Consider the following 25,474-nt stretch of genomic DNA (forward strand, 5'->3'; position numbering starts at 1 on the left):
CCTGAATGTTAGGATCTTGCCATGTCAGTTACCACCTGTACTTTGTATTTTTCTTTAAATTGGTTTACCATTTGCTTAATAAATTCATTTTACAAGGAATCTGTTTTGTATCACTTCTGTAAATGGAAAACCAAGTATCACTTGTCAGAAATAGAAGGTAAAACATGGAAATAAATACAGTGTAAACAAAGGTGTATAGTTCTAAGTAGACCTTGTTTCCTGCTGGAGGCATCGACCCTGAGATCTGCTCTTCCTCGTCAAAAGGCTCAGCCAGTATTAGGAAAGTGTTAGACACTCCGGTGCCGCCCTGAGACCACCCTTGAGAAGTGCTGTGATGGACGAGAGCCCTGCATGGGGAGCAGCCACCCTGTGCTACTTAACGCTGGCCAGGAACTCCCCCGCCCTGCCGCCAAGTTCACCCACACCCCGGAAATGCTGTCAGGCAGAGGCCAACACTCTGCTCTTCCTCCTCAGGGGGCCAGAGAGCACCTGGGCCTGGACCTCCCTTCTCACCCCTTGGGTGCCAGGAGTTGGACGAGCAGCCAGGGCTTTAGAAGCCCCCTGGCTGAGGGACATCCACCCCCCCACCCCCGGCTGCACTCATCCAGCCTGTGTTCCCAGCATCTTCCCTGAGCCAGGCCCTGAGGAGGGAGGAATCAGACCTGGCCCCCGCCCTCAGGGAGATCTCAGTCTCTCTAGTGGCAGGGGTGGGGGTGGAGGGAGGTGAGATAAGACAGGAAGACATAACTGATACAAGATCAGGGCTGCTGTCCCACCTCTGTCACTCACAAGCCAGGTAATTATGTCACTTCTCGTGGTCACCATCAGCTGACAGGACTGGGTTGTGGGGACTCTGCCCAGGAAGCATGAACTGTCCCTCAGGGACACAGAACCGAGAAACCACGCTCAGAGCTTAGAGGCCTGCATGCCAAGGGGTCAGCAGAGGCAGGATGGTGGGGAAGGGACACCAGGGACAAGGCCCCAGTTCTCTATCTGGTTCTATCACTCACCCTTGGAGAAAAGTACTTTTTGTATTACTGGGCCTCACATTCTTTCTCTTTACAACAAGAGAGTTGAAAGTTGAACAGATGCTCTCTTGGGACTTTTCTAGCTGTGACATCTAAGGATACAGTAAAATGAAAGATGGATACCTACACCCATGCATGGAGGAATGTGATCTCCCTGAGGCGAAGTCCAGCTTGCTGTCCCCAAAGTCACCTTTATAGCCCCAGACCCAGAACAGGATCTAAAACACAGCAGGAGCCCAAAGAAAGGAGAATGAATGAATAAGTAGACGGATTCATAGGTACATTTGTTTTACCGTTTCTCCTCTTTATTTTAAACATCTCCTCTTCATTTTGAACACCATCTTACTGGAACTTCCCTGGTGGTCCAGTGGTTAAGACTCCATGCTTCCACTGCAGCGGGTGTGGGTTCAATCCCTGGCTGGGGAACTAAGATCCCACGTGCCTTGGGGTGTGGCCAAAAATTAAAAAAAAAAAAAAAACACACCATCTTATCACTTTCTCATGTTGAGTTCTTCCTTTATGCTATTTGACGTTTAAAACGCACTTCCTGGGGCTTCCCTGGTGGTGCAGTGGTTGAGAATCTGCCAGCTAATGCAGGGGACACGGGTTCGAGCCCTGGTCTGGGAGGATCCCACATGCCGCGGAGCAACTAGGCCTGTGAGCCACAACTACTGAGCCTGCGCGTCTGGAGCCTGTGCTCCGCAACAAGAGAGGCCGCGATAGTGAGAGGCCCGCGCACCGTGATGAAGAGTGGCCCCCGCTTGCCACAACTAGAGAAAGCCCTCGCACAGAAACGAAGACCCAACACCGCAAAAAAATTAATTAATTAATGAATAAACTCCTACCCCCAACATCTGAAAAAAAAAAACGCACTTCCTGGGCTTCCCTGGTGGAGCAGTGGTTAAGAATCTGCCTGCCAATGCAGGGGACATGGGTTCGATCCCTGGTCCGGGAAGATCTCACATGCCGTGGAGCAATGAAGCCTGTGCACCACAACTACTGAGCCTGAGCTCTAGAGCCCTTGAGCCACAACTACTGAGCCCACGTACCACAACTACTGAAGCCTGCATATCTACAGCCCATGCTCTGCAACAAGAGAAGCCACCACTCACCAGAGCTAGAGAAAGCCTGCACACAGCAGCGAAAACCCAACGCAGCCAAAAGTAATAAATAAATAAATTTTAAAAATAAAATAAAATGAAACGCACTTCCTGTATGGCCCTTTACCCAATAATTCTGGAGTTCCAAGTTCTAGGGTGTCTACTCACTCTCCTTCGTGACAGATGGCTTCCTCTTGTTTTCTAAGTTGGGGCTGTGAACTCAGCTTCAACAGGGCCTTAGTAAGAATCCCGGTGACTAGTTCCAGGGTGTCTCTCCAGCGAGCTTCTGTGTTTGCTCCTGCCAAGGATGCCTCAGGGGAATAACCAACCCTGGACCACATTATTTGTTCATTTTATTTGGGCTTCCGAGACTATGCAAATGGTGTAAATTTGAACCCCAAATTTAAATGAGGGCACACCTTTGGTTATGAATTCTCAGGGGAGACTTTCTATTGCCTCTAGATCTCAGGGTGAGACCCACGAGGTTCTTTTGTGCTTTATGGGCTGATGGAAAGATTTTTTTTTTCCTAATCTGCTTTTCCACTGAGGATTGCCACCCTTTAAGGGGCTGAGCTGTATATTAGGGTCTCAGTTTTCAACGCCCCAGGTAAGGCCTCCAAAATCTCCGTGGATATAAAACCCAAACCCTTCATTTTGCCAAGATCTACAACTGCCCATGAGCTCCCTTAGCTTTGGTTTTCAATATACCTCTTCGTGTGTGGCTCCAGGGATTCCCCTTAGTTTCCTGAAACCCAGCTGTGCTTTGTAAAGGATGTTTACTTGATTTTATGTAGCATTTCTAGATGTTTCACAGCAGGGATGTGCTTGTCAGGTTATACCGTTCAAAATATCACAAAAAACAGATGATTTCCTCTATAACCAAGTTCAAATCTTTGCATTTGAAGTTGAACCAAGTTCAAACTTCTGGAAAGAGCTGTCTGTCCTAGCAGTCTACATTTTCTCATCTTCCCATCACTCTGCAACCCGCCACAGGCTTCTATGCGCTTCCTGCACTCTCTAGAAACTGCTTTCCCCCAAATCATGACCTACACATTTTAATCAAAGGATTAAAAATCCTCAGCCTCCTGTGGGCAGCATTAGACGTTTTGATTCTTTTTGTTTTTTTAACTTTTTGGCCACACCGTGCAGCATGTGGGATCTTAGTTCCCGACCAGGGATTGAACCCATGGCCCTTGCAGTGGAAGCACAGAGTTTTAACCACTGGACCACCAGGGAAGTCCTGATTCCCTTTTTGACATGTGCTCTTCCCTTGGCTTCTGTGACTCCACGTACATCTGAATTCCCTTCCCTCTGTCTGCCATCTTCTCTGATTCTTTTGCTCTCTGCCTTCTTCAGCCTTTGCTTTCCCTCGACACAGTCTTCCTGGGCAATCCCACTGACACCCATAGCTTCAGCTCCTGGTCTCCCTGATGATCCCCAGGTCTCTGCCTCTGACTGTGGCAGATATGGTCCTCCTACAGACATCCTGCCATTATTCTAAAGTAATAGTACCAGTGGGAGAGAAAACAAGATGATTAACTAAAAGATTATCTCAGGGAGTTCCCTGATGGCGTAGTGGTTAAGAGTCCACCTGCCAATGCAGGGGACATGGGTTCGAGCCCTGGTCTGGGAAGATCCCACATGCTGCGGAGCATCTAAGCCCATGCGCCACAACTACAGAGCCTGCGCGCTAGAGCCCGTGTGCTACAACTACTGAAGCCCGTGCCCCGGTGCTCTGCAACAAGAGAAGCCACCACAATGAGAAGCCCCTGTACCGCAATGAAGAGAAGCCCCCGCTCATCACAACTAGACAAAGCTCGCGCACAGCAACGAAGACCCAATGCAGCCAAAAACAAATAAACTTATTTAAAAAAAAACAAAGATTATCTCAGAACCTCTCCACAGTCATCCTTGATTACAGAGTCAGTATTTGCCCCAGTATTAAAACACGACACGCCCCGCCCCCCAAAAACAAACAAACAACCACAGGGGTCATGAATTCACATGCATAAATAGGCCAAGTCAGAGATATAGGTGAAGAGTGATGTGGACCAGGGGACAGAGGCGAGAAGACTTCACACCTGTCTGTAAGGGCAGCTGCCACTCGGCTCCACCAATCATGTCCATCCTTCTGATTTTCCAGCAGAAGCTAGAAATTTGGGTTTTTAGGTAAAATCAACCAAAATGTTAAGACCACTTTATATATATGTATATGAATCTATAAACCTATAAAATCCAAAGAAACAAGCCTGTAGGCCACATGTGGCTCAGGAAACACTGGTCGGAGATCTCTTCTGAACAAACTTGAGGGATTTTCCTGGTGATTCAATGTGTAGGATTCCGCGCTCCCAATGCAGGGGGCCTGGGTTCAATCCCTGGTCGGGACACTAGATCCTGCATGCTGCAACTAAGAGTCCGCATGCTGCAACCATGAGCCCGCATACCGCAAGGAAGATCCTGCGTGCCGCAACTAAGACCAAAATAAATAAATAAATATTTAAAAAACCCAAAAAACAGAAAACCAAACTTGAGCAAGTGCCTGGGAAGGCCCCTGAAGTGGGTGTGGAGGGTCCCTCTTTGTGTTGGACTTTGGTGGTTGGAGGTGGGACGTCCTGCTCGCAGATGATCTTAAATCAGGGTTTTCCCCACCTTCACGCTGTTGACATTTGAGCCAGATGATTCTTTGTGTTCCTGTACATTGTGGGATATTTAGCAGCATTTCCGGCCTGTAGCAACTAGGTGTCAGTTGCATACCGCTAGTTGTGAAGGGATGTTTCCAGGCATTGCCAAATGTCACCTGCGGGGGGGGCAGGGAGGGGGACAAAACCCTCTGATGCTTCTAAGTGAAGCATTTTAATCAATTAACACACCGGCCCACAGAGCTTGCAGCCTGTCCAGGAACAGGGCTGCTGGGGACCTAGAACCACTCGGCTGCCAAGTAGAACAACGTGGACCTCCTCTTACTAATTTTCAGTGGCGCCGAAAAAGGATTAAGGTGAAGAGACAAGACAACCAGCCTTGGAGGAAACACATAAATAAGATAATACACTAGGAAACCGGCAGAGGCTTCTGGGAAGGCAGTGCATCATAATGTCTTTTGTAATTGGAAATTCTAATATAATTTGGAAATTGCAAATTTGATTGCCCAAATGAAAAAGTTCCTTCTAAAGGAAGGTGTGGGAGGAAAAAGTTTTTAAACATCTCTCAGGAGGTAGAGGAAAATGACAAAGAAATGGAAAACAGGTAAGCAACATTAAGAGATAAAGGATCAATTCATTCAATATTTACCTAATAGAAGTTCCAGAAAAAGAGAACAGAGAAAACAGAGGGGAGGAGATAATGAAAGATTCTATGCAATGGAGAGAAGCATTTCAGGCAGAAGAAAGAGGTCTGTGAGGTGCCTCACACTGGCACCACCTGAGGAGCATCAAGGAATACGGGTGCCACCAGGACTCCCCTTTGCACCAAGTGGAGGAACAGGGACTGGGTTTACCCTTCTGCCTGAAACAACCTCCACTGCCACCACCAAACCAGACAAAACACACGGAACAACAGTTTTCAAAACACTGAACACCAAGCAATGAAAGACAGTCATGAAAACAACGAAATCCCAGAGGGAAAGGAAAACAGAGGAGGGAGTTCCCTGGGGGCCTAGTGGTTGAAATCCGGCACCATCACTGCCATGGCCCGGGTCCAATCCCTGGTCAGGGAACTGAGATCCTACAAGGTATGCGGCACAGCCAAAATATAAAAAAGAGAGAGAGAGAGAGGGAAGGAGGGAGGGAGGAAGGAAAGGGGACTTGTCCTTTTAAGATTGTCCAGCTTACTGCTTGAGAGAGTTTCCAACCTGCGGGCTCAGAGAAGAGAGAACCCCAAGATCTGCTGTGGGTCCTTCTTGCGTACTGTTCAGCAAAGAACTGATCAACACACATGTGTGAGAAAACCACCTGAGGCCCAGAGAAGAGCCATGTGAGAGGACTAAGGCAGCAGTGCCCAGGGCCTCACACGAAGCCAGGGCCTCTTCCCACCAGCCAGACTGGAAAATGTCACAAGGCCTTGGGCAGTGCACTCGGGAAAGTCTTGGCTTAGCAGTAGAAAATAATCCACTAGACTGAGCACTGCTTTGGATCTGCCTAACGAATCATACAGAAGACTATCTGGTGCTGAGCAAGGTGAAATTCACCGCATCCGGCAAGCAATAGTTAACAAGTGAAAACACAGGAGAGGATCAATGACGTGTCAGGAAAGATGTATGGACCTTTTTTGGTTCTGTTTTAATTATCATACACAGAGCATCCCTGAATGGCTGCCTCAGATAGGTCACTGAAACAGTTCTTTTGCATCTTCTATCTTTCCCCTGACGGACTTTTCATCCATTGGAATGAACTAGATTGGAATTTTAAAATGCAAGACTTAGTCTAGCCCTTGAAATCTCCCATGTATTTGGGTAATTACTATACCAATAACACAAACATACGTTAGTGCAGTCCTTTACCTAAAAAGCTGCCAAGTCTCAATGAATTCCCCTTCTGGCTTCTAATATTCTGAGAAAACACAGCAAATCATGCAAAAAGTAAAAATAAGATATTTTTGGTTCTTGGTGAGATTACAGTTCAGGGGCCTTTATTGTTTGTTTTTTTAATGTGGGAAGCATGACTTTTTATCCAGCCTTTAAGAAACCAGCATTGTTCTTTATCTACTGATGTGGTATTCCAAAAGAGAATCTTTCCCTTGGTGAAAAACAGCCAAACATCAAGAAGCAAGTGACTTATGGGATGGTTCTTTGTTGGTGCTAAGTCTTCGAAAAATTCTAGCTCAAGAGCTGGGAGAAGAAATAGGTGACCCAGTGACCCATCAAACTAGAGGTACACGTGAGGATCTCTGCCTCTGATCATTTTCTAAGTGTGCTATACTAGGTCCAGGGATCCAAAGAGCACTACCTACCTGAATAAAGAAAGCCCACATTATCTGGGGTAAATCTGACGTGCACAGCGAGATGTTATTCACAGCTTCACGATCAGATTCTCTTCAGATCTTTGTAGTCTGGTCTTACAAGCTGAGTTACTTAGGGCCTCAGAAAGCAGGTCTTAAAAGCAGTTACTTACTAACTGCCAAAATGTTCTGTTCCTCAGGAAGTGATTAGAACAAAGTACGGCGGTACTGAAACATTTATGGAGTTTTACCTACCGTATTGTCTTGGAGGGCTAGCGATAAAATTAATATACGTGTCCACATCGCATAATAGCACAGTGGGATTTTTCAAAGGTCCAAAGTTGAATGTTTTTCAGATATAGTGTGGTTTGCTAATAATGTCTTGCCGTTTTTAAATGCTTTCAGCTTTCACTGGCCTTGGCTCACTAAAGCTCGTGCCCATTGAGTTCACTGACTCTGCCAACCCGGTCTGACCTCTTGTCTTCCCTGACCCTCTAGACTGAGTACCCCAGTAGGTGGGTGGGTGGAGGGGTGGGAAGGGGGATGGGTAGATGCAAGGCGGGGGTGGATGGGCAGGAGGATAGGAGGAAGAGGGGTGGGCAGGTGGGTAAATGTTAGCAGGAGGGTGAGGGTGGGGGGCTGGATGGGCTGGTGAGTGAATGAGTCTTGGTCGTCTCCGGAGTACACAGGGCCTTGAAGTCACTGAGATACCTTGGGCGGTTGGGTGGGGATCTGATGAGGAGATGAAGCTGGAAAAGTGGGTGGAAGATGAGACTGCTGCACACCCCTCCTCAGCTTTCCTTCTTGAGCAGATGCTATACAGCATTCATAGCCTCCTTGGCTAATATCTTTGGAACCTGGAAGGAAGATGGAATCAGAAGTTGGAATTGGAAGGTGGTGTGACTGAAGTGTCCTCTGGTGGCCATAGGGGATTTGACAGTATTCTTAGCTATTTTTTTCATTGTCTGTTCTCCCCTCCCCCACTCCACACCCCCAGGCTCCCACAGAGCCCGGCTAGAATATAAACTCCATGAGGACAGGGCTTCTTCACTGTTTACTCATTGTTGTATATCCAGTGTCTAGAATAGTGCCTGGCACGTAGTAGACATTCAACAAATACTTATTTTTGAATCCTGCTTCACCATTTTATTGATCTATGACCCTGAGCAGCATTCTTAACTTCCTAAAGCCTCAGTTTCCTCATGAGTCAAATGGAGACGCTAACATCCCTGCCCCCACCAGCATTAACTGAGAAAGAGACCCACGCGCGCTGAGCAGGAGCCCTCAGTCACATGTGTGTTCCCTTCTCACCCACCAGCTGGCGGTGATGATGCGTTACATGCTGACCTGATTTGCACCTGATTCGAGGGGCACATTTGCTCTAATGGGCATGGGCTTTATACTGCATGTGGGGCAGCCTGGGGAAATCGTCCAAGCCTAGTCCTAGGCGGGTCAGGCAAGAAGGCAGTGTAGCCAGATAGACACCAGGTGAAATGGGAGATTCCTCTCCTGCCACTCACCCCGTCTCCCCACCCTCACAGCCACACCCAACTCTTCCACTGCGCTGAACCCATCAGGCTCCATCTGCCCTCTGAGCTTTTGCAGATGCTGTTTCCCTTGCCTACCTTCCCTTCTTGCCAACCCATTGCCGTGACCCCCATTCAAGCCCTCTGAGTGGCCACATCAGCCTCCTCTTGGTCTGCCTGCAGCCACCCCGGCCCCCGCAAATAGATCTTCCCGCAAATATGCTTATCTCACTTTCCAGCTTCAATCTGACTGTTCTCGGGACAGAGTCCAAGTCCTCTGACCTACCATTTTGTGGTCTGGACCCAGCCCAGCATCTAGTCATCTCGCCTCTCCTGATCCCAGCTTCAAATCTTACACCAAACAATCCTAGCCATTTCCCACTCCTGAACCTTTGCCCACACAGTCTCCTCTGCCTAGAAATCCATCCCCTGCAAGGAGGGCATGGATTGCTTTTGCCTGCCCAGGATCCATTTTCTTTTCCACTGGTGAGGGAATCCCCACCCAGGGCTCGAATCTGGGATCTTCCTGTAGGGCTGGTTCACTTCTGTGATCAAGGGTGAGCTGGAGACTCAGCCCGGCAGCTTGCTTTTTCCTTTTTTAATTGGGATGCTGTGGATGCAGCCTGCATTCTCCAGTTGGCTACATGGGCCCCTATGTCTTATTCTAGCCTCCCCCATCTGTCACATCTGCTTGAGTCCTAGAGGCATTTGAGTTTGAGACTCCTGGTACACACCTCCCCTTCTGCCTCTACTAGGCTCTGATTCCCTCCTAGATCCCCAAGGTTTTGCCTTTCAGTTCCCTGCTCTTCCTGGGTCCCCACTTCCCTGTCCTGTCCTGACACCCAGAAGTGCCCCTAGTTCTCTGAATGTTCAGTTAATTCCCCTTCAGATCTGAGGAGCTGGGACTCAGAGATCTAAAGTCCCTGGAGCAGGGAAGGCTGCCTAGCTGAGCGTGTCCATGTTTTCCCTGGAAAAAGGACAGGAGGGCCCCAAGATGGAGGTGTGTATTACAGAGCACAGGTACAGCCCAGGTGGCATCTCTGGGCTGTGTCCTGTGAGAATGGCCCCTTCAGTTCAGGACATCACCAAATGCAGTGTCCACTTCTGCCCAGTGTTGTTGTGGGGTTTTTGTTTGTTTTGTTTTTGGCTGCACCAGGGATTGAACCCAGGCCCTCAGCAGTGAAAGCACGGAGTCCAGGGTGCTCCTCCGCGTGTTTGGTGCTTGAAGGGTGAAGGTCTTGGTCGGTCTGGAGCTTTCACATCTGAGGTAGCTCATCTGCCCCTGGCCCATCGCTGGTCTCCAAGGTTGAGAAAGGAGCAAAGGGGTAGAATAGCTCCCTCAGGGCAGACTGGCACCCCCAGACTCCCCCTGAAGAAGGAACCTCTGTGGATGAGACCCATTTTTCTCTCCTCCTGGCAAAGGGCAGAGGAGAGAGTAGGTTCTGGGAGGGGAGAGGCAGCTCCAGACTGGAGCCCTTCCAGGAGGAGTCACCTTGGGGACCACCTTCACCCTTGGGAGCCCTCATGCTCTGGTTTCTCCCAGATCCACCCAGAAGGGTTAGAGAGAGGCGAACCCTAGGCTTGAGGTGACGGTAGGAGGGGCCACACAGGTGGGCAAGACCTCAGGGGTGTGTGTGTGTGTATGCATATTTGGGGGACTGCATTTAGACCCACTGCTTAGACTTCTGAGTCCTGACTCAACATGGAAGGAAGTTTGACGTCTGAACACGGACTCCCACCACCCTCCCTTACTCCCTAACTGACCTTGGCTCTGGCCCCAGCTGCCCTGTACCTCTCCCAACTAATGATATCCCCATGGAACCAAATCCTAAAGGGCCTTCAGCACCCAATGGGGGTCTCATTTGGGGAGGGATGCGTGATGGAGTCTGTTTGGGAGCCCAGGAGTGAGGAATCAGCAGGTTTCTCACCTCCAACCAAAAGGGTGGTAACAGCAGCCACAGGCAAGAGGTGAAATACTGAGTAACCAGTACAACATGGGCATCGACCAAGTGTAATGTTCCAGCTGAGCATCAAAACGGGTATCACATATCCTCAAATATAAGATGCCATTGATTATAAAACACACATATTATTATTACTCAAAAGGAAAATTGTCAAACCAGTGCTTTCCTATCACTTACAATTTCTATTTTATACTTGTTGAAGGAGTTCTTTTCCACATAGATCGTTATCATGTTGGATCTACAAGCCACAGGCACAGGCCACACGGCTACGTGACAACCAATGCCTGGCTGACAGTGACCATTAGACACCCTTGACTACACCATTTGTTCCCACACACCAAATATGACTTCAGTGTGTGTGGGGAAAAAAGTGCTTCTTAGAACAGATGAATGATGGTAATTTCTTTTCTTTTTAATAACTTTATTTATTTTTGGCTACTTTGGTTCTTTGTTGCTGTGCGTGGCTTTCTCTAGTTGCGGCGAGCGGGGGCTACTCTTTGTTGCGGTGCGCGGGCTTCTAATTGCAGTGGCTTCTATTGCTGTGGAGCACGGGCTCTAGGCCCGCGGGCTTCAGTAGTTGTGGCACGTGGGCTCAGTAGTTGTGGCTCGCAGGCTCTAGAGCACAGGCTCAGTAGTTGTGGTGCACGGGCTTAGTTGCCCCGTGGCATATGGGACCAGGACTCAAACCTGTGTCCCCTGCGTTGGCAGGTGGATTCTTAACCATTGTGCCACCAGGGAAGCCCAATAATGGTAATTTCTAACATTTACTAAGCACTTACTCTGCATTAATTATCATCCAAAGAAATCCATAAGGTTGGCTAGACCCATTTTACAGATTAGGAAACTGAGGTGAGCAGAGGTGAAGTCAGTCCTTCGAGGTCCCACAAGCAGTATGTGACAGAGTGGGACTTTAGCCCAGGCTAACTTGAGAGTGTTCTGTTGGCCACTGGACTTAAAGAAGTGAAATCGTGAGAGTTGCATGAAACCGTGTTATCCCACGGCCAGTGTAGCCTCCTTGGCTTTAGGAGCGGCGGGCGTAGGGCACTGGAGTGGCCCCTTCGGCAAACAGCTTGAGGGAGAAATCGAGGGCCGGGGCAGCCTGGGTCAGCATCCCCAAAGAGATGACATCGATATGGGGCCCACAGAACTGAGGGAGGCTGTCCAGCGTGATGCCCCCGCTCGCCTCCACGCCCACGTTCGGGAACCGGGCCTTCAGCGCCGCGGCCGTGGGGTGCAGCTCCTGTGGGACACAAGCCAGCGAGAGGTGAAAGCCCCCGCCCCAGCCCCTTCCTCTTCCCAGGAAGCAGACGCCACCTCACCTCAGGCCTGAAGTTGTCCAGCAAGACGAGGTCTGCTCCTGCCTCGGCCGCATCCACAGCCTCCTGCAGGCTGCTGCACTCGACCTCCACCTTCAGGGAGAAGTCGGCCGCCTGCCGGGCCCCCCTCACCGCCTGTCAGGTGGCAAGGGTGAGAGTGAGAACGGGTGGCAGCCAGCCCTGGGCAAATGAGCTGGGACTGGCATTCGAGAGGCTCCAGATGGATAACGAGCTTGGGGTTAATGAGGAAACCAGGCATCGAAATGGCTTCTCGCATATTAGGTGAAACCACGTGAAATTACCACTTCTGTGGGTTAAGAAAATGGCCAAATCCAGCACTATTTGGCATTTGGACCTGAGTTCAATTGACTCAGAACATTAAGACTGGAAAGGGTCTTCAAGAACATTTTCATAGACGGGAAACAGGTCCAGGGAGCTAGAGTGACCTGCCCAACACTGGGTTCCCAATAGTTCGTCCTTTTCCCTTGAATATCATACCGACCAGCAGAAGAACGCTGGTGAAGAAGCAAGTCCAACCGTTCATTTTACAGATGGAACCACTGAGGGGTCAAGGAGTCTTGCATGCCCCAACTCCCAGGCCATTACTATTTGCCAGGGAGTGGTTGGGGGTCCCTGGTAGAGGGAAGGGCAATGCTGGCGGGATGGCTGGAGCAGGGCCAGGGCAGGGGCTCAGCTGGACAGACAGACACCTTTTCCACACCACCAGCTGCCACGATGTGGTTGTCCTTCACCATCACCAGCCCTCCCAAGTCGTAGCGGTGGGAGGCGGCCCCGCCCACTAGGAGCCCATACTTCTCCACCAGCCGGAAGCCTGGCGTCGTCTTCCTCGTGCCTGCCACATGCCCGGCCCAGCCGGTCCCCCTGGCGGTCTCCACAGCAGCAGCGGCAGCGCTGGCAACTCCACTGCAGCGGGCCAACATATTAAGGGCCACCCGCTCCCCCAGCAGCAGGTAGTGGGCAGGGCCCCGGACCTCGGCCACCTTGGCCACAGGCACCAGTTTTGATCCCTCAGGGAGGAACCAGGAGACCTGGCAGTTGACTTGGGCAAAGATAGCATCAAAGAAGGGCCTCCCAGCCAGCACCCCGGGGGACTTGGCCCACAGCACCGCCTGTGAGGAGGCTGCCCCCGTGACCAAGGCCATGTGGTTGAGGCCTGGGCAGTCCTCTCGAAGCCAGCTTTCTGCCAAGGCGGCTAGAGTGGCAGGGGGCAGCAGGAGTGCCAGACCTAGGAGGGAAAAAAAGAGAGCAGTGTTACATTTTGGCTGCCTTTCTGGTAGTCAGGGGTGATTGTCAAAATACCTAACAACAGGCTGAATTGGGCACTAGCCAATCAGGGTGAAGACCTGGGGGTTCCAGGAGAGGGGCTGAGGCACTGGGTGGGCCTTGTGAGCTGAACAAGGTTGTCAGTTGACCAAATAAAAATATAGGACACCTAGTTAAATTTAAATTTCTGACAAACATCAAAGCTTTTTTAGCATAAATATATTCTAGGCTATATTTAGAACATACTTATTCTTAAAATTATCTGTCAGTTATCTGAAATTCAAATTTAACCGAGTGCCCTGTAATTTATCTGGTAAACCTAGTGCTAGACCAACAGCTATTCACCAGTGGAAGAGAAATGCAGCCACCTAAAAGCCATTCTGGGCTTCCCTGATGGCGCAGTGGTTAAGAATCTGCCTGCCAATGCAGGAGACACGGGTTCGAGCCCTGGTCTGGGAAGATCCCCCATGCTGTGGGGCAACTAAGCCCGTGCGCCACAACTACTGAGCCTGAGCTCTAGAGCCCACGAGCCATAACTACTGAGCCCATGCGCCACAACTACTGAACCTGCGCGCCTAGAGCACATGCTCCACAACAAAAGAAGCCACTGCAATGAGAAGCCTGCGCACTACAACGAAGAGTAGCCCCCGCTCGCCACATCTAGAGAAAGCCCGCGCGCAGCAAGGAAGACCCGACGCAGACAATACATACACACATATATACATAAATAAATAAAATTTATTTTAAAACGAATAAAAAATAAATTTAAAAAGCCACTCTTGACTTTCCGTCTGCCTTGCATAGAAGGATCGGTTATTTACTAGCTGAAGCCCCCAGGAGAATGTAAGCTGTGTGTCTTTCCCATCCCTGCCTTCTCTATAGCACCAAGAATTTTAAAGCTGGAAGTTCAGCTTTTTACAGATGTGGAGACTGAGGACCAGAGAAGAAAGGCAAGTCAGCTGAGGTCGCACAGCATACTGACAGCAGAGTGAGACTGGCCAGGCCTTGTGGCCATGGCCATCTGTTCCTCCACCTTTGCCCCCTAGCTTGAAAACCTCTCCTTCACCTGATGTTTAAAAAAACTGTCACCTCTCTAGAGATGGGGTTGTATAAGGAGGAAAGAGCACGGGGAAATTGGGTTTGAGCCCCTGCTCTGCGAGACAGAGCTTCAGGAGTGTGGGTGAGCCCTTTGCCTGTAAAATAAGTGTTAAGGACAAGGTGGTCTCTGAGGTCCTTCCCGTCGGCGTGCCACGTTGATGGGCCGCTGCCTCTGTTGAAATGAATGGGGTGACCGCAGAGGCCGAGCTCAGGCGCAGTGCAACATCGCCATCTGTCGGCCAAGAGAAGACCTGCAGTCTCGTGGGCGGTGCCATAGGTGGGCTTCGCTGCCCGGGGGAGGGGTAGACAATTCGATAGCATGTGAAGAGGTATTATTTAGTTTAGTTTTGTTTCCCCCACTTCTGCTCCAAGCTGAAGTTAAGGCCAGACATTCTGGCTTGCTCTACTCACAGAAGGAGCGCCCTTCTTGTCCAGCCCTTCTTCCCCAACGACAAGAGCCTGTCCCCCACCAGCAGCCACAGACCTCAGTTATCGCACCTGACCCTCCTCCCCAAAGTTCCCGCCCACAGCTGCCCCACGTGGCTTTCATTCTCACTCAGAGCCAGCTGTGGGCCAGATGCTAAGAACAAAGTCGGTGATAGGGAAAAAAATATAGTCCCTGCCTCCACCGTTCGCGGTCCCGCCAGGCAAAAGGCCAGTGAACGAACAGCAGAGATGGATGCAAAGGCCCCCACTCCATTCAGACCAGGTGCCGTGATGTTTGCTTTTTTTTTAAATTTTTATTGGCGTATATTTGATTCATATGTTGTGTGAGTTTCAGGTGTACAGCAAAGTGAATCAGTTATACATATACATATATCCACTCTTTTTTTTTTTTTTTTTTAGATTCACTGTTTGCTTTTAAAGTTAATTTGAATCCTTGGACTGGTGAGTATTAGATAAACAAACTGTGATGCATGTATACAATGGAATTCTACTCGGCAATAAAAAAAAAAGGAACCAACTACTGATACACCCAATAGGCACACATCTCAAATGTATTATTCTATGAAGCCAGATTCAAAAGGTGACATGCTATTTGTGTCCATCTATATGACTATATTCTGGAAAAGGAAAAAAAAAAAGATAGCAACAGAGAACAGGCCAGTGGCTGCCTGGGGAGGGGGGAGCGGAGGGGCTGGCCGCAAAGGGGGCAGCACCAAGTTTTGGGATGTGATTGAACTAGTCTAGATCTTGTCTGTGATGGTGGCTATAACACTGATGCCTTTGTCAAGACTCATAGAGCTTTACACAGAAAAGGGTGAATTTTACTGTCTGTGGTTATACCTATTAAACCTGACTTTAAAATCAAACCATAAAAAAAGGAAATTTAAGCGCATCACTCTCCTGCTTAAAGCCTCACTTTCATTGTATTAGCGCCAGCTCTCTTGACTTCTTTCCATTTTTCGTTGATTCTTTGGACAAATCCTTGTTGAGCACCTGCTCTGTGCCAGGTCTTCATTGCTAGGTGACAGAGAGAGCAGCTCTTTCTCTTAGCTTTCAGGCCTTCGCTTATGCTGTTCCAAGGCTGAGCCTTCTGCTAGAAGTCCCTTTCCTCACCCTCACCCCAAACTGCCCCTTCACCTCTCACTCAACTTCAGACCTTCTCTTAGATATCACTTCTTCAGCCGGGTGCTCTCACAGACCTCCTAAATCAGGTCACATGCTCACCCAGCTCCTTGTTCATCCCCCAATGTCATCCTCTGCTGGTGTTTTCTGTCTGGGGCCAAAATGTCCACTGAGTTGTCTGCTGTATCCCAAGTGCCTAGCACGCTGACCCAGACAAAGACAAATGTGCTGCTTGTATAGGTCAACGGTCAAATATTGGCAATTTCATATTGTTTAGTTTAATACTAAGTGTTTGATGATAGTTCTCTGAGCAGAGAGGACGCACTGTGGAATCACAGCCCAGACTCCGGGGCCACTCGGCCTGGCTTTCAATACTGCCTCTGTCACTTTTAGCTAAGTGATCTCGGGCAAGAGACTCAACCTATCGGGGGCCTTCGTTGTCCCAACTGTAACGGGGATAACACCTCATAGGCTTCTTATGAAAATTAAGGGAGTTAATATTTGCAAAGCCTTCAGGAACATTGTAGGTGTGTTTGCTGGTGAGATGACTGAAGTATTTACCAAGAGTCGTGGGAGCAAAGAGGAAGAAATGACTAAATGTCCCTGGGGAAGGGGGAAGTTTTAGTGGCCTTGAAGGATGAGTAATGTTTGCCAGGCAGGGGTGGGGGGCGTGGGGAGGAGGGAGGGCAAGACATTTCGGACTGAAACAGCACGTGTTCAAGGTTCAAAAGCAAGAAAATAAAGCGAGGAGGTAACGGGGTGCTGAGTAGGATTCATGGGAGAAATGTCTCGGGCCTGAGGCCAGAGTGAAAAAGGGACTAAACCAATTACCTGAGGAATGTGGACAGAGCCCGGGAGCCATCACAGAATTTTAAATGAGGGAATGATATGATTATGATTTTGTTCTAGAAAGGTCACTTCAGCCACCAAATGGAGATGGGCTGGGAGACAAAAGGAGGCTGGGGCGGTTGGTCAGACAGAAACTGATGAAGGCTCGAATTGGGGCAGTAACCAAAGGAAGAGCAAGCCGGGGCAAATGGGAGAGTTTTTTCTAAGGTAGAATCTACTGGAATTGGCAGCTAATACGACGTAGAAACCTGGGGTTTCCATCCTGGGTAGCTGAAAACTGACATAAAGAATTGTTCAGGGTAGGCTGGGGAGGAGGAGGGGTTCGGCAGCAATTAGCAACCCGCACAGGCTGCGCCCCTGCGATGGCCAGTCGACGGCACCTCAGCTCCCTGACGCTCTCTCGTTTGGAACTCACCACAGAGGCTCATTCCCATTTTACAGGTACACAAACTGGATCTCCGGGGGGGGGGGTCAGAGCGTAGGACAGAGCGGCAGAGCTGGGGAAAAAGAATGACTTTGGGGGAATTTCCCAGACGTCCAGTGGTTAGGACTCCACACTTCCACTGCCAGGGGCGCGGGTTTGATCCCTGGTCGGGGAACTAAGATCCTGCAAGCCACGCAGTGTGGCCAATAAATAAATAAATAAACAGAATGCCTTTGGTCTTGCAGATGTTAAGGTCGAGATGCCATCAGGAAACGTGGATGGCTGTGCACAGAGGACAGGTAGAAGAATGTTCTGGAGTTCAGAGGAGATTTGGGGGTGAGGAATGGAGAAATTGGAGCCACCAGCGTGTGCAGATGGTCACTGAGTGGGTAAGATCACCAGGGCAGGGTGAAAGAGGAGGGCTGTGGGAAACGCCAGGATTTGAATGTCACACAGAGGCGTGGCTGTCAAAAACAGAAGTCCCACCAGGAGGGAGTGGATGTCTGGAAGGAGAAGAGGGTTGCAAGTAGGGTGTGAGCCGAAGCAAAGCAGAAGAAAGGCTGAGAGAAAAAAAAGAAGAAGAAGAAGAAAGAAGGCTGCAAGTGAGCATTGCACTTAGCCCCTGGGAGGGCTTTGCCAGGGCAGTCTTAATGCCTTGTGGTAGGGGCAGAAGCCACATTGTCATGGTCAAGGAACAGACAGGAGGTGAGGAAGTGGGGGAGGGGTATGGACAGCTCCTCTCCGCAGAAGTCGAGAAAGCAGGGGTCCCCCGCCTGGGCTGCACGTTGGAATCACCTGCGGAGCGTTTTGAACTCTGCTGCTTGGGTGCATTCCGGATCAACTGAATCAGAATCTTTCCGGGGTGGTTCCCATGCATCCAGGTTTTGGAAATGCTCCACCTGGGATTCAGATGCACAGAAAGGTTAACAAGCAATGCTCACACAAGACCGTATGTTGTATCCCTCCGTTTATAAGAAACATCCAGAAAAGGCAAATTAAGAGAGACAGACATCAGAATAGTGGTGGTCTGGGGCTGGAAATTAAATGACGTGGGATCTTACTGGGGTGATGGAAATGGTCTATGATGATGGTGGCATAAACTCAGTAAATTTACTAAAAAGCTTTGAATTGTCCACTTGAACAAACGAACAAGAACCAATCCTCTGCCAAAAGGCAGGAAACTATTTTGCAACCCTAGTAACCCAGTGAATCCAGGTATTGGATCAAAAGCCAACATCAGAAGAAAGACAACCAGATACTAGGCGCTCCTGATGGAACATCTCCCGACCTATGCAATACTCTTGCCAAAACAGCTGAACCGGAGTCAGATCAGACTTCTAGACGCAACCACCAATTACAAGAAAACCAGAAGACAGAGGAACATGTTAAACTATACCACGAGGATACAACCATAGGAAACTCTCCAGAAGATAACCTAATTTCTTCAACACATACATTGCAAGGAAAACAAAAGATTAAAAGAGTCGAAAATGCATACTAACCAGCGGCAGAGCTGGGGAAAAACTAATGTATGGATCTTATTTGGATACTACTTCAAACAAACAAATTGAAACCAAATTAGAACTTTTATGAAACAACTGAAAATCTGAATGCCGACTGGGTATTTGGTAACATTAAGGAAATTTTTTTTGAAGTGGGTTATGGTTGGGATAAAAAGAAAAGTCCTGGGCCTTTCCTGGTGGCGCGGTGGTTAAGAATCCGCTTGCCGATGCAGGGGACATGGATTCGAGCCCTGGCCCGGGAAGATTCCACATGCCGCGGAGCAACTAAGCCTGTGCGCCACAACTACTGAGCCTGTGCTCTAGAGCCCACGAGCCACAACTACGGAGCCCACGTGCCACAACTACTGGAGCCCGAGCGCCTAACACCCGTGCTACACAACAAAGAGAAGCCACCACAATGAGAAGCCCGCGTACTGCAACGACCTGTAGCCCCCGCTCGCGGCAACTAGAGAAAGCCCGCGCGCAACAACGAAGACCCAACTCAGCCAAAAATGAAATAAATAAAAATTAAATTAAAATTTTTTAAAAAGACCCAATGCAGCCAATAATTAATTAATTTTTTAAAGTCCTTATCTTTTAAAAATAATAAAAAATATTAAAATACTGAGATGTTTATGTATGAAGAGACTTGACAGCTGGTTTTACTTTAAGGTAATCTTGGAAGGTAGAAATTAGAAAGGGTGTGGGGACATCCCTGACAGTCCAGTGGTTAAGAATCCATGCTTCCACTTCAGGGGGCACAGGTTCGATCCCTGGTTGAGGAACTAAGATCCCGCATGCCATGTGGCGCAGCCAAAAAGAAAAGAAAAGAAAAGAAAAAGGTATGGATGGGACTGACTTGGCCAAAACTTGGTGGTTGTTGAAGCTGGATGATGGGTACGTGAGGATTCATCATACTTTTCTGTCTATTTTTGTGTATGTTTGAAATCTCTATAATAAAAAAGTAAAATAAATAGGTAAATAAGAAAAGGAGAGAGAGGGCCCTCACTTAAGATAGGGTGAAGGAAAGTTTTTTGTTTTGTTCTTTTCAGCCACACCACATGCCATGCGGGATCTTAGTTCCTTGAAAAGGGATCGAACCCACGCCCCTTGCATTGGAAACATGGAGTCTTAACCACTGGACCACCAGGGAAGTCCCAAAGAAGGTTTTTTTAGGCTGAATAGAGCAGTGATTCTCCACCTTGACTACACAATGGAATTATCTGGAGAGCCTTGCCAAATGCAATGTCTGGGTCCCACCCACAGAGATTCTGATATAACTGGTCTGGAATGTGGTAATTTAATTCTAATTTGTCGCAGAGTTGAGAGCTTCTGAACCGCAGGAAGAGAACAATAGCTACCATACACTGGTGCCTACCAGATGCCGGGCACTTGCTATATATACAATGTCACAAATCCTACCTGTCCTTCTTCATGGTAAAGGCCATTTGTAGGCAGAGAACCTAGGCTCAGAAATGCAAAGGGAAATTACCTAAGGAGCAGAGCTAGAAAATGGGAATTCCCTGGCCGTCCAGTGGTCAGGACTCTGTGCTTTCCCTGCAGGAGGCACGGGTTCGATCCCTGGTTGGGGAACTGAGATCCCACAGGCCATGCAGCGAGGCCAACAAACAAACAAACAAACCATTCAAAACATTAAAGAAAAAGAGAAAAGAAAATGATTGACGTGGACCCTGGTCTTCCCTGTCCACACACAGAAGGTGGTTTTAGAACCACACAGCCTTCACCCACGGGTTACTCTCTTGCCCACTTAGGCAAGATCAGCTGTTCTGATCGCCTACTGTAAATGCAGAATGTTCGTGAAAAATAAATACATCTGGTTTTCTTTAGGCCCCAACTCTCCCGTGCATTTCCAACAAAAGGGATTCCTGTGGGTAGCTTTGAAAATAAGGGCTCTCCTAATTAGCCACTGTCGCGAAAGGAACTGCAGAGAGGAGTGGGGCTGTTTTTGCAGCTGCCTGAGGAGAAGTGACTGCACAGAGGAAACAGCTGTAACGCCCTGTCCCCTTTTTATTCTTGCCGTTGTTACATGTAAATATTCTCTCAAGATGACTGGACTTCAGAGATTACAGTGTTACCCTGTGGGGTATAACCTTGATCTCTCAAGGCAATCTTTTCTTAATGGGTTATTCCAGAATTTTATTAAAATTGGTGCCTCTGTTCTTGAGGGGATCCAAAGCATCTGGGGAAATTTCCTGCATTTGTCTCTTTACAAATAATGTAAAATGATATAGATATAGATAAACTGACTCTGGCAGAATATTTGAAGATTTTTTCCCCCACTGGCACTTGTGCCATTCTTGTCTGGATTGTTGACTGACTTTTACTGTGTTTCTATATTGCCCTAACTGGCCAGTGGCTCTGTACCGGGAGAGACTGGGCCAGAATCAGAACTTCCATCCCTGCATCTTTCCTTCAGTCATTTAATAAACACTCATTCATGCCTTTGATGGACGGGCAAAAAGTCAGGGTCTGCAAATGGACTAAAACAAATTATCACAAGTTTTTGTTCTTAATTTGATGTGTAACCATGTGGCCTGTGCTTGCAGCAACAGTGATGTTATACGAAGCTGACAAAGTGTTCCAGCTAAAACCAAGTAATGATTGTTTTCCCCAATTTACAGGAAAAAAAATTAAATAGATAGACATCAGTTTTAAAGGTTTTGCCTTTATAAGTTTTTCTTAAAACTCTGGTGCTGGGCTTCCCTGGTGGCGCAGTGGTTGAGAGTCCGCCTGCCGATGCCAGAGACACGGGTTCGTGCCCCGGTCCGGGAAGATCCCACATGCCACGGAGCGGCTAGGCCCGTGAGCCATGGCCGCTGAGCCTGCGCGTCCGGAGCCTGTGCTCTGCAACGGCAGAGGCCACAACAGTGAGAGGCCCGCGTACCGCAAAAAAAAAAACAAACAAAAAAAACAACTCTTGTGCCTGCTACCACTTGTCTATAATAGAATCTGGAGTGACATCGTGTGTAATAATAATAACAGCTAACACTTTTATGGTCCTTCCCAAGCACTGTTCCCAGCATATTCTATATATTAACACATTTAATCCTCACAACAACCTTCATAAGGTAGGTACCATTATTATCTCCATTTTACAGATAAGGAAACTGAGGCACTGAAGAAGCAAGTAATTTGCCCAAAGTTCACACAGCTGGGAAGTGTGGAGGCAGGATCATAAGTCTAGGCGGGCTGGCCCCAGAGTCCCCTCATGTACCCAACCTCACCACACTGAGCACAAAATTATACTTTATATTATTATATATTTATTATGTCACTATTCACAGAGCTCTGCAAGCCACACCCAAGAATCCAGGGCTCTGTCCTTGGTGTAGTAGGAAGAGCTTGGGTTGGGCGTTCAGAAACGCCTGGTTTGAATCCCAGCTCCATCACCTACATGCTGGGTGACCCTAGGCAATTTCCTAACCTCTCTGAGAGTCAGTTTCATGAGGAAGTCACAGGGCTACAACGAGGAGGGAATGGGCGATTCACGTCAAGTGCCTGAGCCGATGCCCAGCCAGATGCCTTTGAACCCAGGTGTCTGACTCCCGGCAATTTTGTTCTCCCATCTATTTATTTGTTGATCCATTTGGCAAACACCAGAGGGAGACAGAGGCTGGTTAGCATCCCAGCTTCCAGATAAATGTTCTTTCCTTTTCCCCTTCTCTCCCTAGAGAGGAGAAATGACCTCCAAATAGAGCCAGATGCGATTGCCCGTCACACAAGTGGTAAAATGACCTATAGGGTTTCAGAGCAAGGAGAGATGACCTGTCGTTAAGATACAAGAGCAGTAAGAGAAGACTCAGGAAGGTTGGCTCTGAGACTAGGCTGGCATTGGACAGGTGAGAGGAAGGCCCCGCCAAGCAGAGAGAATGGGAGAGAGCAAAGGCCCAGCAGGGGGAGGCCTGGGGTATATGTCGGTGAAGTTGCACGTGGAAGGTAGCGAGAGAGAGGGCTGAGTGGTAGGACGGGGCCAGACTGAGCGCCCTGAATGATAGGAAACAGTGAGGTTCTCATTCAATGAGCAGTGGAAAATCCGTAAGATTTTTGATCAGCAGTCACTTGATCAAAAATGCACTTGTGAGTTTAAATGTTTAAGTTGTGCCTAGCATTTTTGAAAGATGTAAGTTGCAAGGCTGTTGCAACAGCCTGGACCAGGAAGCAGTGAGTCCCGGTAAAATGTAAGGGCAGGGCATCTGTAAGGGGACCGCTCCCTGCACACCATGCCTCCAGACCTGGCCCCCCCCCTCACACCTCGCCCCCGGCCTGCCATCTGCTTCTGCCCCAACTCTGTCCTCGCCCCTCATTTGCCCCATGTCCCCAGCCTTTGCCTCACCCCCTGACTCGACTACTCCCTCCTGGTTTAATTCCCGCAGGTCAGTGATCCCAGAGCCGACACTTCTGGCCTGGCCCAGCGTTAAACATCAGTGTCATCACGTGCGTGAAGGCTGCCAGGCAGAGGAAGGCTCCGTCAGAGGGAGGTGGGAACAGAAAGACGTGGGGGTAAATCCACAGGATGCAGCAACTGTCTGGATATTGGGGTTCAAGGGAGAGTGACCCTGAGGTTTCCAGTCCGAGTAGGAGGCTGGTGAGGCACGAATAGAAACGGAACTGGTGTAGGGGAGGACTTTGATTTTGACACGCCAGGGACATGTCCCCAAAATGGAACTGGAACCTGGGGCAGGCTCAGGACTGCAGAGGCAGACTGGAGTGATGGATATGGCTCCAGCATAACCGCTGAGGGATTTCTGTGCCAGGTGCTCGGCGTGTATGATCTCATTTCGTCCTCCCCACAACCCAAGGGAAGACACTGCTTTCACTCGATCAATGAGGAAACCGAGGCAGAGCGAGGCTAAGCATCTTGTCTGAGGTCACACAACTAGCAGGTGGCAGGGATGGGACTTGAACCCAGGCTCCGACTCTGAGATCATTTCTAAACCAAGAAGTAGTCTGGACCCCCAAAAGCTGGTTCCACGGCCAAGCCAGAGGGGCTGGGTATGGGGCCAGCAGAAGCCCTAGACCAGGGGAGGAAGGTCAGAGCTGGGGAAGGAGAAGCCCAGGGAGGGGAATGTGAAACTGCAGGGAGCCCTCCATGCTCATGTCGTTTCCCGCTCGCCCATATCCCCAACCTGGTGAGCAGGGAACTATTATTGTCATTTTGCAGATATTGCAATACAAGGAAGTGAGGCTCTGAGACATCAAGTGACTTGCTCAAGAACACACTGTCTGTTCCTGGTGGAGCTGGGATTCAAACAGGAGCCTTTTGACTCCAGAGCCTGGCGTGTATCATCCTGCATCCAGCCTCCTTCACAATGTCACTCCCCACATGCACAGGAATCACAGGGATCACAGGACTCAGGCTCCCTTCCCCCACCCCGAAGCGGATGGGACAGGACTTTGCCTCACTCCTCCAGAGCTGCTAGTGAGGGGCAAAGTCCAGAGCTGCTCCAGGTCCAGCCTCCCACTGCCCGGCCCCTTCAGTCCCCAGGAGACGTGGCCTACTCCAGGCCACCCCTGAATTTCCTGGGGCTCAAGCCCCTTTCTTCCCCAGAGCTCACTTGGGAACCTATTGTAGAAGGATAAAGAAGAGTGAGAAGAGGTCTTTGCAGGGCAGAAAGGAGTGCTTGGGTTCAGAGAGGTTGGAGGGAGATGGGGGAGGGGTAAGAGAGTAGTTAGAGACCAGCGAAGACTTGGGGAAGGTGGGGGATGGGGACGGAGATAAGATGGGATGGGTGATGGACAGGAGAGGGGCAGGTGGTGATGCAGGGATACAGGGGAGAGAGATCTGGGAGGCTTCTTTACCTTCAGGGTCCATGACAGCCTGGAGCTGGCCGACTGGTGTGCCCACAGCTCCGTCTAGTGTTTGGAGAGGCCGGAGACTGGGGGAGGGGGTGGGGCGGGAGGGGGAGAGGGAGGGGCCGGTCTGACCATCCCTGACCGGCCCTGCCCTGGTTCTCTGGGGCTCCCTCTGGCCTCCAGGACACTCAGTCATATAACTCAGAAGTCCTCTCCTCTCTGAGCCTCGGCCCTGTTCTCTCCACTCACCCAGCCTCCTTAACCCTGCCCCAGGGTGTGCTCCCTCTGATGGCTGGAGAGAGTTTTTGATGGTGCACTGGGGAAATCCTACTTCCCTTCTTTTTGATCTCAAATACTTCTTTACCTTTTTCTGCGCCTCCATTTCCTTAGCTGTAAAATGGGATAATACCAACCTCATGGCTTCAACTGAGAATCAAGCGAAAAAACTCTGCGGGTGACACAGAGTAGAAACTCAACAAAAAGCCACATTCCTTTTCTTCCTTCTTCCCAAGGTACTTTAAGGGCCCTGAGCAGATCAGAGCCGGGCTTCTGAACAAGAAAACCAGGAAACTGCCAATTATTGTACTGTGACTTCAGGCAAGTTCCTGTCCCAGAAGTGCTGGGGACTCCAGTTCTTCATCAGAACCACTTGCTAAAGTCTCTGGGACCACTGATGGCCAGACACTGGCCTCTTCCCAGCCTTCTCCCATTTCTGCCTCTGCAGCATGTGACCCTGCCAGGACTTGGACTTGGGTGAGGCAAGCAAGGGTCCTGGGGCACAAAACTGAAGAAGGCCTCACTCTCAAGCTCCATTTTACACCTTACTGCCTTGCTTGCCTCACTCTAGTCCAGGTCAGCTCCTGACAGCCCTTCTCCAAACTATTTCTCCCTTTTTCCCCCCCAGACGTCATTTTCTCCTGGTTTCTCTCTTAAAGGCTCTTTTCTGTTTCCTGCAGGTCCTTCTTCCTACAGGCAGCCTTCAAACTGTGGTGTCCCCTCAGTGTGGCGGGACTGCTCCTCTTTTCCTCTTGGGCACAAGCTAAACTACATTTCCCAGCCTCCTTTGCA

At 49.4% G+C, this 25,474-nt stretch overlaps 1 protein-coding gene across 1 annotated transcript; it reads right to left on the bottom strand.

Moving 5' to 3' along the window:
* Positions 1-11,571: 11,571 nt before the first annotated feature.
* On the bottom strand, positions 11,572-24,425 carry QPRT (quinolinate phosphoribosyltransferase; the record flags this gene model as incomplete). The annotated part of the gene is made up of 4 exons (XM_079944428.1): positions 11,572-11,790; positions 11,870-12,001; positions 12,577-13,112; positions 24,413-24,425. The coding sequence occupies 4 exons, from the start codon at positions 24,423-24,425 to the stop codon at positions 11,572-11,574; spliced, it is 900 nt and encodes a 299-aa protein (XP_079800554.1).
* Positions 24,426-25,474: the final 1,049 nt, after the last annotated feature.

Source organism: Stenella coeruleoalba (assembly GCF_951394435.1).
Source record: "Stenella coeruleoalba genome assembly, chromosome: 15".
NCBI lineage: Eukaryota > Metazoa > Chordata > Mammalia > Artiodactyla > Delphinidae > Stenella > Stenella coeruleoalba.